We start from the raw sequence: 15,013 nt of genomic DNA, 5'->3' as shown, positions 1-15,013 counted from the left end.
CCACTACTGAGAAGGCCCTCTGCCTGGCTCCATGCAACCTCACTTCTAGCAGTGAGGTTTACTGCCAGAAGGCCCTCAGAGCTGGACCTCAGGTATCCAGGCTGAACGATGGGGTGGAGACGCTCCTTCAGGTGTGTACTGGGCCGAGGCCATTTAGGACTTGAAAGATCAGCACCAACACTTTGAATTGTGCTCGGAAATGTACTGGGAGCCAATGATGTCCCTGCCGTCAAAGTTTTGCTTACTGGAGTCACACAGCTGGGACAGCTTCCAGTGAAATCTCTTGAGATCTTTCCAGAAGCAGAGGTGGGGCACCCGTGGGCCCAACAAAATTCTGCCACCCAAGGCCACTGCTTCATTCCGCCTCATGGGAGGGCCGGCTCTGATATGTGATTGCTCCAAGTGGAAATAGGTCAGTTCTAACCCAATACAAATCTTTTGGGCTCTTTTTGTCATGATAGGAGCATGCATTGGATCTCTTGATCTGTCTGTTCCTGGTGTAGCCAAATAGCCAAGTAACATGGGTGTGCTGTTGACATTAAGCTCTCTGGGGAAGGGGTTTCAAATTACATGGAAGGAGATTCCAGATCAATGTTAGGAAGAACTTCCAGGTGGTAGGAGCTGTTCGGCAGTGGAACGGACTCCCTCAGGAGGTTGTAGACTCTCCTTCCTTGGAGGTTTTCCAACAGAGGTTGGGTGCCCTCTGTCATGGATGCTTTGGTTGAGATTACTGCACTGTAGGGGGGTTAGACTACATGACCCTTGGGGATCCTTCCAACCCTTCACTTCTTTGTTTCTGTGATTCTAAGCAAACCTCCTTCACAAAGAAGACCTCAGGCACGTGGCCAACAGAGGATTGCCCTTGGATTGGGGAAAAAAAAGAAAGAAAACCTTCTCGGCCCCTGATTTAAAAGTTATCCCCATCTTCCTCCCCCCAGGATTCTGCAGACCCTTTTGCAACTGTTAATATTAGCATAAATAATTAAAGGCAGATTGTGTTTAATGACAAAGAGAACGGATAATATTTGTGAGACATTATCCCTAGCCTTTGTTCCATTCCCCCCCCCTCCTCTTCTCTTTTTCTTGGTTTTTGTTTCTTGGATTTGTTCAGCGGCTCAGTCCTGTGTGTGTGTGTGTGTGTGTGTGTGTGTGTGCCTTCAGTAATTCACAATGACTCTTTCCGGCTTTATTACAAATTAATGAGATTCTTACTGCATTACATAATTAAGTACTGTGGTATTCACAGTCACATAATGAACTCTCTCCCCCAAAAGAGCATAGATCCACTTGGCACCTCTGATGAATTCATCACGGGAGACAGCTTAGCGTTCCAAGCAGCGGGGCTGCGATTACTCAGACGCCACAGGTTCTAATCCCAGAAGGAGCAAACTTGCAAATGAGCTGGGCACCGTGGAATTGAATATTCAAGGGAGCCGTTCTCGAGGGAGCATTAGATAACTGAGCTGGGAAGAGAGCACATCTGGGGATGTGTGTGTCTGCAAAGCCAGTTCATCAGGGACCAGGGTGGTCTAGTGAATCCCACTTAAAGCCATGACCCGAAGATGGCTTGGACATCACTTTGAGTGCATGCAAAGTGAGATGTGGCATTCCAAATGCTCATGTAAGAACATAGGAACATGTCCTGCTCATGAGTCCTCCACAGCCTAGAGCACGCTGCTTCTTGCTCAGGTGGAACAACTCTTTGATATTTAAATGAAAATTTAAATAGGTTTTCCACACCTATCAGCTGATCACCCATTCCCACCACCCTTCTGAGTAATACCCCTCCCCACTTCCTCACTGTGTTTAAGGGTCTGGTGACTTCCGTTTCAGTGTATCTGAAGAAGTGTGCATGCACACGAAAGTTCATACCAAGAACAAACTTAGTTGGTCTCTAAGGTGCTACTGGAAGGATTTATTTTTTATTTTATTTTGTTTTAAATGAAAATGGTTTTTTTTAATAAGACCAGAAAAAAATATAATGTATTGTTGCTTAGTTTGCAAAAAATGCTGATATTCTTTATTCTTTTCAGAGTGATATGTTGGATGTAAACCAGATCATCAAGGACCTGGCCTCTATGGTATATGAGCAGGGTGAAACAGTAGGTAGGTATCATTGTAGCATAATGCTGTTGGTTTGTTGCTTGTTTCGTGATGTTCCTTGAATCCAGAATTCTTCTTCTTCTTCTTTGGCAATCACTCGTAGCCGAGTAAGATTTTCTTCCATAAATACAGTTTTAACAATGAGTCCATAAGTGACTGTGGAGGCCAATTCTGGATCCACATGTCCTTCCAAAGTGAGAACATAGGTTTCCAGGCAGGAGTCGATCACACTGTGGATTTGCCAAGTGTGCCTCCCTCTTAGCACGTTTCTCCCTTGTGTCCTGAGTTCAAGTGTATTCAAATCCCATGACACCTTTAGTAAAGGCTGTTCTCCAATTGGAGCGCTCGCAGGCCAGTGCTTCCCAGTTGTTGGTGTTTATACTACAACATTTTTATTTATTTTTTAGATTTGCCTTGAGAGAGTCTTTAAACCTCTTTTGTTGACCACTGGAATTACGCTTTCCATTTTTAAGTTCTCAATAGAGTAATTGCTTTGGAAGACGATAACCAGGCCTCTGCACAACATGACCAGTCCAACAAAGTTGATGTTGAAGAATCATTGCTTCAACACTGGTGATCTTTGCTTCTTCCAGTACACTGGTATTAGTTTGCCTATCATCTCAAGTGATGTGTAGAATTTTTCAAAGACACCGTTGACAGAATCTTTCATGGAGTTTGGAGATGGTGTTTATGAGTGGACCATGTTTCACAAGCGTACAGTAAGGCTGGTAGTACAACAGCTTTGTAAACCCAGGCTATCCCATACTAAGAACAGAAGAAGAGTCTGGCTGCTGGATCAGACCAAAGGCCCATCCAGCACATCATCCTGTTTCCTACTGTGGCCAACCAGGTGGCTCTGGGGAGCCCAAAAACAGATAATGAAAACACAAACATGTCACATTCACCAGCAATTGGCATTTAGGCCAATGGACCACGTAGTCCAGCATCATGTTCTCACAGTGGCCAACAGTGGGAAACTCACAAGCAGGATTCGAGCACAAAAGCACTCTCCTGTGCTGCAGTTTCCAATAACCCTTGTTTGGAAGATGTGCAGGCAGAGCATAGCCACCATGCCTAATAGCCCTTGGTAGTCCTCCCCTCCATGACTTTGTGTTGTAGTGAAAAAGCACTTCCTCCTGTCTGTCTTCAGTCTTCTACCATTCATAGAATCATAGAGTTGGAAGAGACCACAAGGGCCATCCAGTCCACCCCCCTGCCAAGCAGGAAACACCATCACAGCATTCCTGTCAAGCCTCCGCTTCAAGACCTCCAAAGAAGGAGACTCCACCACACTCCTTGGCAGCCAATTCCACTGTCCAACAGCTCTTACTGTCAGGAAGTTCTTCCTAATGTTTAGGTGGAATCTTCTTTCTTGTAGTTTGGATCCATTGCCCCGTGTCCGCTTCTCTGGAGCAGCAGAAAACAACCTTTCTCCCTCCTCTATATGACATCTTTTTATATATTTGAACATTCAGTTTCATGGATACAGTGGAACATCCTGCAAAGGTCTATTTCTCACAAGCAATCTGCATCTGGACTCACCTCTAGACTGCATATTTGGGGTGGAAGCTCATATGTCTGAATGTCCTTCCTTACATGGGATGCTAGCTCACAACCTGCATGGTTTTGAGAGCCTTATTCTCCACAAACCTATCTGATTTCATTTAAAGCCTTCCCAAGTTGCTGGCCATCATTGCACCTGGTGGGAGCAAGTTACATAGTTCAACTCTGTACAGGTAAGTAGGGAACGTGGTTCTAAATATCGGATGCCACACATTTGCAGGTTTGATGCAGCCCATAGGCTCTGTTCGCTTTCCCCACTATTCACCTACAGTGGCTCTTTGAAGAATTGCAAAGTCTTTCCAATGTCCAGGGACCTGGGCTTACACTCAGCATCCTTCTTTGCCAGGGATTTCTCCCTGCGAGTTGTGAGGTGCAGCCTCTTGCAAATTCAAAGGGAGCCTAATGTGAAATGTCAGCTATGAGGAAGAAGTCCCATATCTGCTCCATGGGCACGAGAGGAAAATGAACCAACGTGCGCCTTCGCATTAACTGAGAAAATCTTGCCAGCCCAACTGGCAAATATTTTAGACAAATATTTGCCTTCAGATAATGAAATGTGCTTCAGGATGTAAAATGTTCTTTGCACGAGCGAACCAGAGATCCCCAGAAGTACTCAAGTGGAGAGGAGTTTCATGGTGCTCAGCTAAGAGAGGCTACAGAAAGGCAGAAATAGGAACATAGGGAGATCCAGGCTGGATAAGAGCACAGGTCCCTCTCCTCCAGGGGCAAGGAATGGAGTTATGGGACCCCCGAGCCAAGGAGAGAAGTAACTATACAAGCTTTAGAAGAAATCTGAAGGCAGCCCTGTATAGGAAACTTTTTAAATGTTTAATATTTTAATGATGGTTTAATATATGTTAATATATTCTGGACCATAAAGAAGGCTGATCGTCGAAGAATTGATGCTTTTGAATTATGGTGCTGGAGGAGACTCTTGAGAGTCCCATGGACTGCAAGAAGATCAAACCTATTCATTCTTGAGAAAATCAGGCCTGAGTGCTCACTGGAAGGACAGATCCTGAAGCTGAGGCTCCAAGACTTTGGCCACCTCATGAGAAGAGAAGACTCCCTGGAAAAGACCCTGATGTTGGGAAAGATGGAGGGCACAAGGAGAAGGGGACGACAGAGGATGAGATGGTTGGACAGTGTTCTCGAAGCTACTAACATGAGTTTGGCCAAACTGCGGGAGGGAGTGGAAGACAGGAGTGCCTGGCGTGCTCTGGTCCATGGGGTCACAAAGAGTTGGACACAACTAAACCACTAAACAACAACAAATATGTTGGAAGCTGCCCAGAGTGGCTTGGGGCAACCTAGTCAGGTGTGCAGGGTATAAATAATAAAATTATTATTATTACTATGGAATACGACATCCCTATTTTCATCAGAGAAATGTTGGAGGGTGTGCATGGGCCACTAACCCTTTTTAGCCCCTTGGGCACATTGGGATTTTTGAGACAGAGAGACAGAGGACACTATACAATCTTGCAATGCACACACACCCGGACCGCTTGGGAAAGCAAAATGTTGGTTCTGGCAGAATTAATCTGAACCTTGAAACCTCAACGAGCTGAAAGAGGAACTTCCTCCCTTAGCTCTGTGTAAAGATGCGAGGCACACCATAATTTAGGGGCTGCACAGAGAACGCACTTTCCCAGTGCATCACCACCAGAACTATTGAGGGTGGCAGAACTACCAAGAGGGCAATCTTAACACCACCCATCAAGTAAAGGTAAAGGGACCCCTGAAAGTTAGATCAAGTCGTGTCCGACTCTGGGGTTGCAGCGCTCATCTCGCTTTACTGGCCGAGGGAGCTGGCGTACAGCTTCTGGGTCATGTGGCCAGCATAACTAAGCCACTTCTGGTGAACTAGAGCAGTGCACGGAAGCATCGTTTACCTTCCCGCCAGAGCAGTACCTATTTATCTACTTGCAGTTTGACATGCTTTTGAACTGCTAGGTTGGCAGGAGCAGGGACCAAACAACGGGAGCTGACCCCGTCGCGGTGATTTGAACCGCCAACCTTCTGATCAGCAAGCCCTAGGCTCTGTGGTTTAGACCAGTGTTTTTCAACCACTGTTCCGCGGCACACTAGTGTGCCACGAGATGTTGCCTGGTGTGCCGTGGGAAAATTACTTTATATATAGTCAATATAGGCACAGAGTTAATTTTTTTTAACATTTTCTAATGGTGGTGTGCCTCGTGATTTTTTTCATGAAACAAGTGTGCCTTTGCCCAAAAAAGGTTGAAAAACACTGGTTTAGACCACGGTGCCACCCGTGTCCCCATCCATCACATAGACTTGAAGAATTGTAGAGTTGGAAGTGACTCTGAGGGTCATCTATTCCAGCCTCCTGCAATGCAGGAATGTGCAGGTGCCCCTTACGGGGATTGAACCTGCAACCTTGGCATTATCAGCAGTCTCACCAACTGAGCTATCCTCTCATGGTGCACTGTTTTCTTTCTGCTGCAGGTCATCTTCTGCCAAAAACCACATTATTCGTCCTGCTGTTCACTGGGGCAGAATTAAGCAACTTATGCAATTTACGTAATTAATGCTGTACATAGCCCTATCATTATATTACGTATTACACAACGCAAATGGGAGGAGGGTGGAACCGTAATCAACTGCATATCATTGGCGGATTGAAAGCAACAGCAAATACCAATTGTGTTTGCTGGATTTATTTCTGTAAGTGGACCCTGTCAATTTCCTCTTCCGTTTCTGCTTTCGTCAGAATTCTCTGACAATCCTAGACATTTGCTGCCATTTCGCGGCAAAGCATCACATACTTTTGTTCCCCTGCAGTTCAGCCCACAATCATGCTTCATGCATAATGTGAGCTTTTGGAAGTGTCAAAATTGGTTGCTTGGCATCTGTCTGTCTCGGGAGACCATAAAGGAGTGCACTTTTGGGAGTAGAAAGGGCTGGAATCCAAAGCTGGGAACAACATCCAGGAATAGAAATCCCACAAGTTTCTTTTCCCTGCATGTATCCGTACCGCAGACCCATTGGGAGACCTGCAGCCCTCGGCCGCCATCCTTGCTCAGAGCTGATGGGTCCCCTCCTTGATGGACGCGGCGAGAGATCAAGGAGACATCAACAACCCGTGTGACTGTCTTCTTCCTTGGCACTCCTTTTTTGCACAGAATTAAGCTTCTCGGGTTTTTCCCGGGCTCCGGGAGACGTATCAGATGTGAAAGCCTCAAGCTACATGACAGCATGCGTCAGTTACTTCCCGTGACCCTTGTCACGGTGTCCCTTACGGCGAGATTTATTTTCCGAGGAGTTTCCCATGCAGCAAAAGGGGTCCTAGCCCTGAGTTGCTGGCGGTGGTGATGTCGCCATTGGAAAAGATCCAAGAAAAACAGAACGGCTTCTGTCTGATAATGTCACATCCCAAATTATCCCACCCCCCATGGACCACTGCTGTGGCTGTTTCTTTCTCAGCTGCTGTGGGCTCCGGTCTTCTGCAAAGGAGAGGTGAATGGGCCCAATCTGGTGGTTCTTTTAGTGCCAACAGAGGATTTTTGTTTTGTTTTTAAAGAAAGCCCCTAGGTGAGAGATGGAAGTGTTCCTTTGAGCAAGGGACTCTCTTCCCATCCACGTTTGATTTGTAATTAACTCCCTGGGCCAAAGAATTTGTGGCAGCTTTAAGAGTCATTTCCCTCCTGATTGATGGGTACATGCTGCTGATGACACTATCCTGCATTTTTAAAATCTGTGTGTTTATTGTTTGTTTATTTATTTTGCAGAGGCGGGATTTTAAAGCAGAATTCCTGTTTTCCTGTAATGCCACTCTTTTTTAAAAAAATTTTTGCTGTCATTTGCATTCGTAATTGCTTGTTGGTCCTATATTTTGTAAACCACTTTGAGTGTGACTTGGGTTATGTATAAATTAAATTAAATTTCAGAATTTGCTCGCTACTCCATACCATGTAATTACTTTCCATTATCTTAATTTACAGATAGCATTGAAGCTAACATCGAGACTGCCTCCTCGAATGTACAATCTGCCAATGAGCAGTTGGCCAAGGCCAGCCAACACCAAGTAAGTTTTTTTTTTTGTGTGTGTGTGTGTGTGTGTGTGTGTGTGTGTGTGTGTTTTAAGGAACAGAAAAATATCCTGATTAGATCCGTGCTATTTAAAATGATTTGGGCAAATTGAACCTGGCTCTGTACCAGGAACTCTCTTACCATGTTTGGAAGTGACTTGGAGAGTGTTCCTAAAATGAGAGCTTAACCTCTCTCTCTCTTTATTTTTTCCTCCCAAGATTTAAATGACTTTTTTCCCCCTCTCTGCTGGCAGCTTACATTAAAGACATCATTTTGAGACCTGCATATTAAGCAGACTTTTCCCAACAGAAGACGAAGCAATTAGCAACTGTTGTTCTTTGAAAAATGGTGTTAAAATGCTTCCTTTACGCCTGTTGTGCTCTCCCTTCTTGGAGCATCCTAACTAGACAGCTGATTGAAAAGATTGTGTCGCCAGCAGATGTGGTCCCGTAGGGAAATGGGATTGAGCCCGCAGTCTTTTAAAGCTTCTCCCAAAGCTCCCTTTGCACTGCGGCAAGAATGAAATGTTGTTGTCGTTCAGTCGTGTCTGACTCTTCGTGACCCCATGGACCAGAGCACATCAGGCACTCCTGTCTTCCACTGCCTCCCACAGTTTGGTCAGACTCATGTTGGTAGCTTCGAGAACACTGTCCAACCATCTCATCCTCTGTCATCCCCTTCTCCTTGTGCCCTCCATCTTTCCCAACATCAGGGTCTTTTCCTGGGAGTCTTCTCTTTTCATGAGGTGGCCAAAGTCTTAGAGCCTCAGCTTCAGGATCTGTCCTTCCAGTCAGCACTCAGGGCTGATGTCCTTCACAATGGATAGGTTTGATCTTCTTGCAGTCAGTGGGACTCTCAAGAGCATGGGTAGGCAACAGATGCGGCCCAATCGCCTTCTCAATCCGGCCCGCGGATGATCCAGGAATCAGATTGTTTTTACATGAGTAGAATGTGTGCTCTTATTGAAAATGCATCTCTGGGTTATTTGTGGGGCCTGCCTGGTGTTTTGACATGAGTAGAATGTGTGCTTTTATTAAAAATGCATCTCTGGGTTATTTGTGGGGCATAGGAATTCGTTCATTTCCCCCCCAAAAAATATAGTCCGGCCCACAACATGGTCTGAGGGATGGTAGACTGGCCCATGGCTGAAAAAGGTTGCTGACTCAAGAGTCTCCTCCAGCACCATAATTCAAAAGCATCACTTTTGGTCCAGCTCTCACTTCCATACATCATAGGCACATGCAAACTGATAGACGTGTTTGAAAATAGGCAGAGTTGTTGATGGACTCTGGAAAAATGTGTGTGGATACACCTGTACTATGAAACAGGGCCTAGAACATGTGAGAGATCCCAGGTTTCACCTTAGACTGACAGGTGATATGTTTGGATGGCCATGTCCATCTTGTTACTCTGTCCTGGCAAAATGCTCGCTGTCTGTGCAATCTCAATATCTGAGCAAAGGTTTGGGCGGTTCCTTGATAAGCAGCTTTTGTCTACTGGTAGGACAAGAAAATAAGTTGCCAAGGGCAAATCAGAAGACACCTGATGTCTCTTCTGTTGCCGGAAACCCATCAGTAGCAGGTGGACTCCTGAAATAGCTAGCGTGCAGCCCCTTCAACTGCCACAAACTGTGCTGAGGCCCATAGAGGAGAGTTTCCAAGCCGCTTTCATATCTGGCAAACATACGCCTTTCCAGGGACTCTATGGCTAGACACCAGGGCTCCTTTAACAGGTGGCTGACCTTGAGGCCTTGCCAAGGGCTGCCCGTGACTAAGCAATAGGTAGCAAATTGGCCATCCTTCTCAGCAGATGTCTGAATGCAATACAAGAGATTTGACTGACTAATTAAGGGATCCCAGACCCGCTAAAGGTAGTCTAGGCCATGGGTCTGGAAACTAAGGCCCGGGGGCCAGTTCTGGCCCAATTGCCTTCTGGATGCAGCCTGCGGATGGTCCGGGATTCGCAGCATGGATTGGCGTGGGGATTCTGATCATTTGGGCTGTCCCATTCCCCCCCCTTACACACCGCGGCGGCACCTCCTGCTGGCTTCTCCCCACCCTGCCTAGTGGAGGAAGGGAGCTGGGCTTTGTTGAGCCATGGTTAGCTGAGCGCCACTTTAAGCAGCCCCTCTCCAGAGCAGCCCCTTTTGCGCCGCTCATCGTCCCCCCCCCACCGCTGCCGCCGCCACCCCTGGCACTTGCAAGGCACGGGTAATCAGCCACCGGGGCTCATCCGGTGCTGTGGAGAAGAGAGAGGAGAGTTGGGGGGCCGCTTCTTCAAAATATAGTCTGGCTCCCCCACAAGGTCTGAGGGACAGTGGACCGGCCCCCTCCGAAAAAAGTGTGCTGACCCCTGGTCTAGGCACAAGTGGAGCCATTACCGTGCACCACAAACTCCTCAAAATACAAAGGTCTTTGCATTTCCATTACAGCGTAAGAGCGAATGCATATCAGAAAGCAACTTCTCCGTAACTGAGCACCTTTTGGTCCTCCGTGTGTTGAGACCTGTGAGTATTGTGCTCCCTGGGCTGATTCCTGAGCATGTTCCCAGCCCATGTGTCAGGGAAGTGTCCCCGGCACAGCGCACGGTGGTGGAAGGGCTCTCCGGATGCTACAGAGTGCCCCAGTCCCACCTTGCCAGCAGCACCTCCTCTGGCAGCGATAGGCGTGGTGAAACGTCCAGCGAGGAGGTGGATGTTTCTCAGGGGCATAGCTGTCAACCTTTCCCTTTTCCTGCGAGGAATCCTATTCGGAATAAGGGAATTTCCCTTAAAAAAAGGGAAAAGTTGACAGCTATGCTCAGGGGAAAGGGAGTCGAGGCTCTGGGGATGCAAGAGAGACCCAACACTCCCACAGTCCCGAGGGCAATACAGGGGGAACGCAACTTCCGTCGCCCCAAAGACGTCGTGGGGTGAAACGAAAGGATGGGAGGCGGGGTTTTCGTATCCCTAAGCTCTTTTGTTGGGGTCAGAAGCGGAAGGGGCCATTCCCGGATTCTGACACAGCTTGATACGGACATGAACTTTTAAGCCCTGCACTGTACATAGTCTGCACAATAAAAGCATTAAAAGAAACAGTGGAGTCCTGGCTGTTTACTCGTGAGCAACAAACCGAGAACCTTACACCATGGATGCTTAGAGAAGCAAGACTTCACCCACACACACACACACACACAGATGTCCCAATGAAAACAGAGGAAGGAAATCCTGCTAGATGCCACAGACATGCTAGAAGTTCTTCACTTGTCCCAGACTTCCATCTAACATACAGCAAGGATCATTTTGCTATGCAAGGATTGCAATGAATCGGTTTTTGCTGACATATTTGGGCTTTATATGTCATATAGGCACATTTTATAAAATTACCTTACTCTGTTTTATGTAAACGGCTTAGGGATTTTGCATGTTAAGCAGTATATGAATATTATTGAGGATTGTTATGGTCGTAGAATTTTGGAAGGGACCCAGGGGCCATCTAGACCAACCCCCTGCCATGCAGCAATCTCAGCGAAAGCATCCATGGCAGATGGCCATCCAACCTCTGCTTAAAAACCTCCAAGGAAGGACCGTTCGCCACCTCTCGTAGGAGTCTGTTCCACTGCCGTAATGATGATGATCATTGTTTCTGAACGTTTCCAAGTGCTAGAAAATACCAGGCATGATTCGGAGCACCACAGACCTGGAAAGCTGGGCAACCAGGGACAGCCCTAATTATGGAAGAAGTGGAGATTCTCTAATTCACATTAATGAAGTACAAGCCACTTCGGGCTTCCGTTGCATTGTTAACAACGAGATAGGCAAACCGCAACATTGTTTGTGCGATCGGCGTGTGATGCAATTAAGCCGTATTGTTTTAATTTCCATTTAGGAACGGATAGGAGCAGGTGGCCCTAATAAAACCTGCACTTTCAATGGTTCCCCCCCTTTTTTTCATTTCTGGCCTGCTGCATTGGCTGAATGCAAAAGCTCGCCTGTGATTACAGGTATGAGAGTACTGTCGGTTTGCAAGGCAGCATTTGTGCACCTGCTGTTTTTATGTTTACCTTAATGCAAGCTTTCCCCGCTCCCTCCCCGAAAGCAGCTGCTTCCCCTAGAACGGGAAGGGGATCTCGCTAAATGAAGTGAATGGATGTGGCAACTTCACCTTTTGCTAGGTCTGAGCTGTCGTGCTTCCATTCAAAGCTCCGTACCTCTCGTTTTACTTATTTATTGCTTTGAATCTATCCCGCCCTCCCTAAATAAGTGCATCTGCAATGAAACATTTATAGGGCCGGGGTCATTCGGAGCTTTGGGATGCTTCTAAGCTTGAAGGTGCAATCTTTCAAGGGACACGGCAGGCACATCTGAGCAGCTGTGTATTCCGCTGTGATGTGACAAAGCGCAGGTGTTTCTTCGGAGCTCTAATTTGAATCGTTTCCAGTTTATGGCAGCAAGCGTTGAGCGAAGCAGGTGTGCTTCATGAGCGCACCCTAGAAAGGATCTCTTATGGAACTCATTCCCACAGGACGCAGTGGTGTCTACCAATCTGGATGAGTTTAAAAGAGAATTAGACAAATTCATGGAGGAGGAGATTGCAGTGGTAATAATAATAATAATAATAATAATAATAATAATAATAATAATAATAATAATAATAATAATAATAATAATTTATTTGTACCCCGCCCATCTGGCTGGGTCTCCCCAGCCACTCTGGGCGGCTTCCATCAAATATTAAAATACATTTAAAATATCACAGATTTAAAACTTCCCTAAACAGGGCTGCCTTCAGGTATTTTCTGAATGACAGGTAGTTGTTTATTCCCTTGACCTCTGATGGGAGAGCGTTCCACACGGCGGGAGCCACTACCGAGAAGGCCCTCTGCCTGGTTCCCTGTAGTTTTGCTTCTCGCAGGGAGGGAACCGCCAGAAGGCCCTCGGCGCTGGACATCAGTGTCTGGGCAGAACGATGGGGGTGGAGACGCTCCTTCAGGTATACAGGACCGAGGCCATTTAGGGCTTTAAAGGTCAGCACCAACACTTTGAATTGTGCTCGGAAACGTACTGGGAGCCAATGTAGATCTCTCAGGACCAGTGTTATGTGGTCCCTTGGTACCTTGGTTCTCAAACTTAATCCGTTCCAGAAGTCCGTTCCAAAACCAAGCTATGCTTTCCCATGGAAAAGTAATGCAAAACCGATTAATCCATTGCAGACTTTAAAAAACAACAACCCTAATACAGCAATTTAACATGAATTTTACTACCTAACGAGACCATTGATCCATAACATGAAAGCAATAAACAATGTACTGCAGTCACACAATCAATCAGGAGCTGAACTGGGCTTCACACAGTCACAAAAACAAAACAAAAAAAGAGCCACAAAACAAGCAAAATAAATGGCAAAAACAGACCTCAGCATAACATTCAAAATAGAAGTGTGGCACTCAAATCGGAAGCGTAACACTCAAATCGGAAGCATGACACTCAAAACAGAGCATGTTCGGCTTCCGAAAAAAGTTCAGAAACCGGAACACTTACTTCTGGGTTTGCAGTGTTTGGGTTCCAAGTTGTTTGAGTACCAAGGAGTTTGAGAACCAAGGTACCACTGTACCATATTGGCTATGCAGTTGGAGGCAGCAATGCTTCTGAATACCAGCTGCTGGAAACCACAAGAGGAGAGGCCTTCTTTTGTGCTCACATCCCACTTGTGGATTTCCCACAAGCCGCTGTGAGAAGAGGATTCTGAACTTGATGGTCCATTGACCTGATCCAGTAGGATCTTGAGATTTTAAGTTGACCTTCTAGTTGAAAAGGCTTTTGACTCACTTAGATGGACCAATGAAGCTAGACCTCCATTGTGTGCACCACAACCTCTGAGCAGTGAGGGAGACTGAAGGATTCCAGAACTTACCCAGGACTCAGTTTCCTTGGAATGAAGGTCAATAGAAGTTTGGTATCTTTAGGATGTTGACACATCTATACAACCTGAGTGGAGGCTGACGGGGCTCACAGCATTAACACTCCCAACAGATCCTGTTTCCTCATTATGTTTACAGGGAAGCCCCATACTCAGCTTCTGGGTCCAGCCCAGAGCAATACAATGAGTCTCCAGCTTCCAGCATCGGTCATAACTCACACACAAACACAACTCCCCTGGTTCCACATCCTAGGATGATTTGGCATCCAGCCCAATGAGAGGCCCATTGTTGTTCAACGTCTTTCTAAATGACTTGAATGAAGGAATTGAGGGGATGCTCATCAGATTGGCAGATGGCACCAAACTGGGAGGAGTAGCTAATGCTGCAGAAGACAGAATCAGAATTCAAAATGACCTTATCAAATTGGAGACCTGGGTGCAAACCAACAACATGAATTTCAATAGGGACAAATGTCAGGTTCTGCATGTAGGCAGGAAGAACCAGATGCACAAATATAAGGTGGGGGGACACCTGGCTTACCAGCAGTACATGTGAGAAGGATCTAGGGGTTCTTGGTGGACCACAAGCTTAACATGAGTCAACGGTGTGATGCAACAGCAAAAAAGAGAGAATGCTGTTCTAGACTGCATCAACAGAAGTATAGTGTCCAGATCAAGGGAAGTAATTCTGCCTTGGACAGACTACACCTCGAGTACTGTATTCAATTCTGGGCACCACGTTTTAAGAAGGATGTTGACAAGCTGGAATGAAGACAACCAAGATGATCAAGGGTCCATGATTCTATGCAATACCTACTGCCTTCCTAGAGTGTACCATCACTTTGTTCATAGAATCATAGAATTGTAGAGTTAGAAGGGACCCCAAGGGTCATCTAGCCCAGCCCCCCTACAAGGCAGGAATCTCAACTAAAGCATCCATGACAGATGGTTGTCGCTATGGCCACATATCTCATTCTTTGAGATGTTGGTAACAGCACTTCACTGGCCAGCTAAGGCCATTCACCTTGCAAAGGTACTGGTCAGGCTGGTTACGAAGCTTTTTATTCTAGATTCTCAACCTGGTTTCTACTGGCACCGATGCGAAAGGAGGTTGAGTCACAAAGGAGTCACGGAGCCCTTTGCTGGTGACTGTGTCTTGATCTCTATTGGACTCTGGTCACATGCTATGAGGCACCTGTAATGAGAAGAAGGAGAAGGAGAGTTTGGATTTGATATCCCGCTTTATCACTAACCAAAGGAGTCTCAAAGTGGCTAACAATCTCCTTCCTCCCCAACAACAAACACTCTGTGAGGTGAGTGGGGCCGAGAGACTTCAAAGAAGTGTGACTAGCCCAAGGTCACCCAGCAGCTGCATGTGGAGGAGCGGAGACGTGAAC

General features: G+C 46.4%; 1 protein-coding gene across 2 annotated transcripts in view; it reads left to right on the top strand.

The window, feature by feature from the left end:
* The window catches only part of TSNARE1 (t-SNARE domain containing 1), a 276,668-nt gene that overhangs the window by 185,901 nt on the left and 75,754 nt on the right, over positions 1-15,013 (top strand). For both annotated transcript variants that reach the window (XM_033155931.1, XM_033155930.1), the window contains exons 8-9: positions 2,034-2,106; positions 7,632-7,714. In XM_033155931.1, the coding sequence (XP_033011822.1) occupies positions 2,034-2,106; positions 7,632-7,714 (156 nt within the window). The remainder of the gene's footprint in view (positions 1-2,033; positions 2,107-7,631; positions 7,715-15,013) is intronic.

This window comes from Lacerta agilis, chromosome 7 (assembly GCF_009819535.1).
Source record: "Lacerta agilis isolate rLacAgi1 chromosome 7, rLacAgi1.pri, whole genome shotgun sequence".
Classification (NCBI taxonomy): Eukaryota; Metazoa; Chordata; class Lepidosauria; order Squamata; family Lacertidae; genus Lacerta; species Lacerta agilis.
Note: the sequence above shows the minus strand (reverse complement) of the source record. Positions and strands in the feature narration are given on the sequence as shown.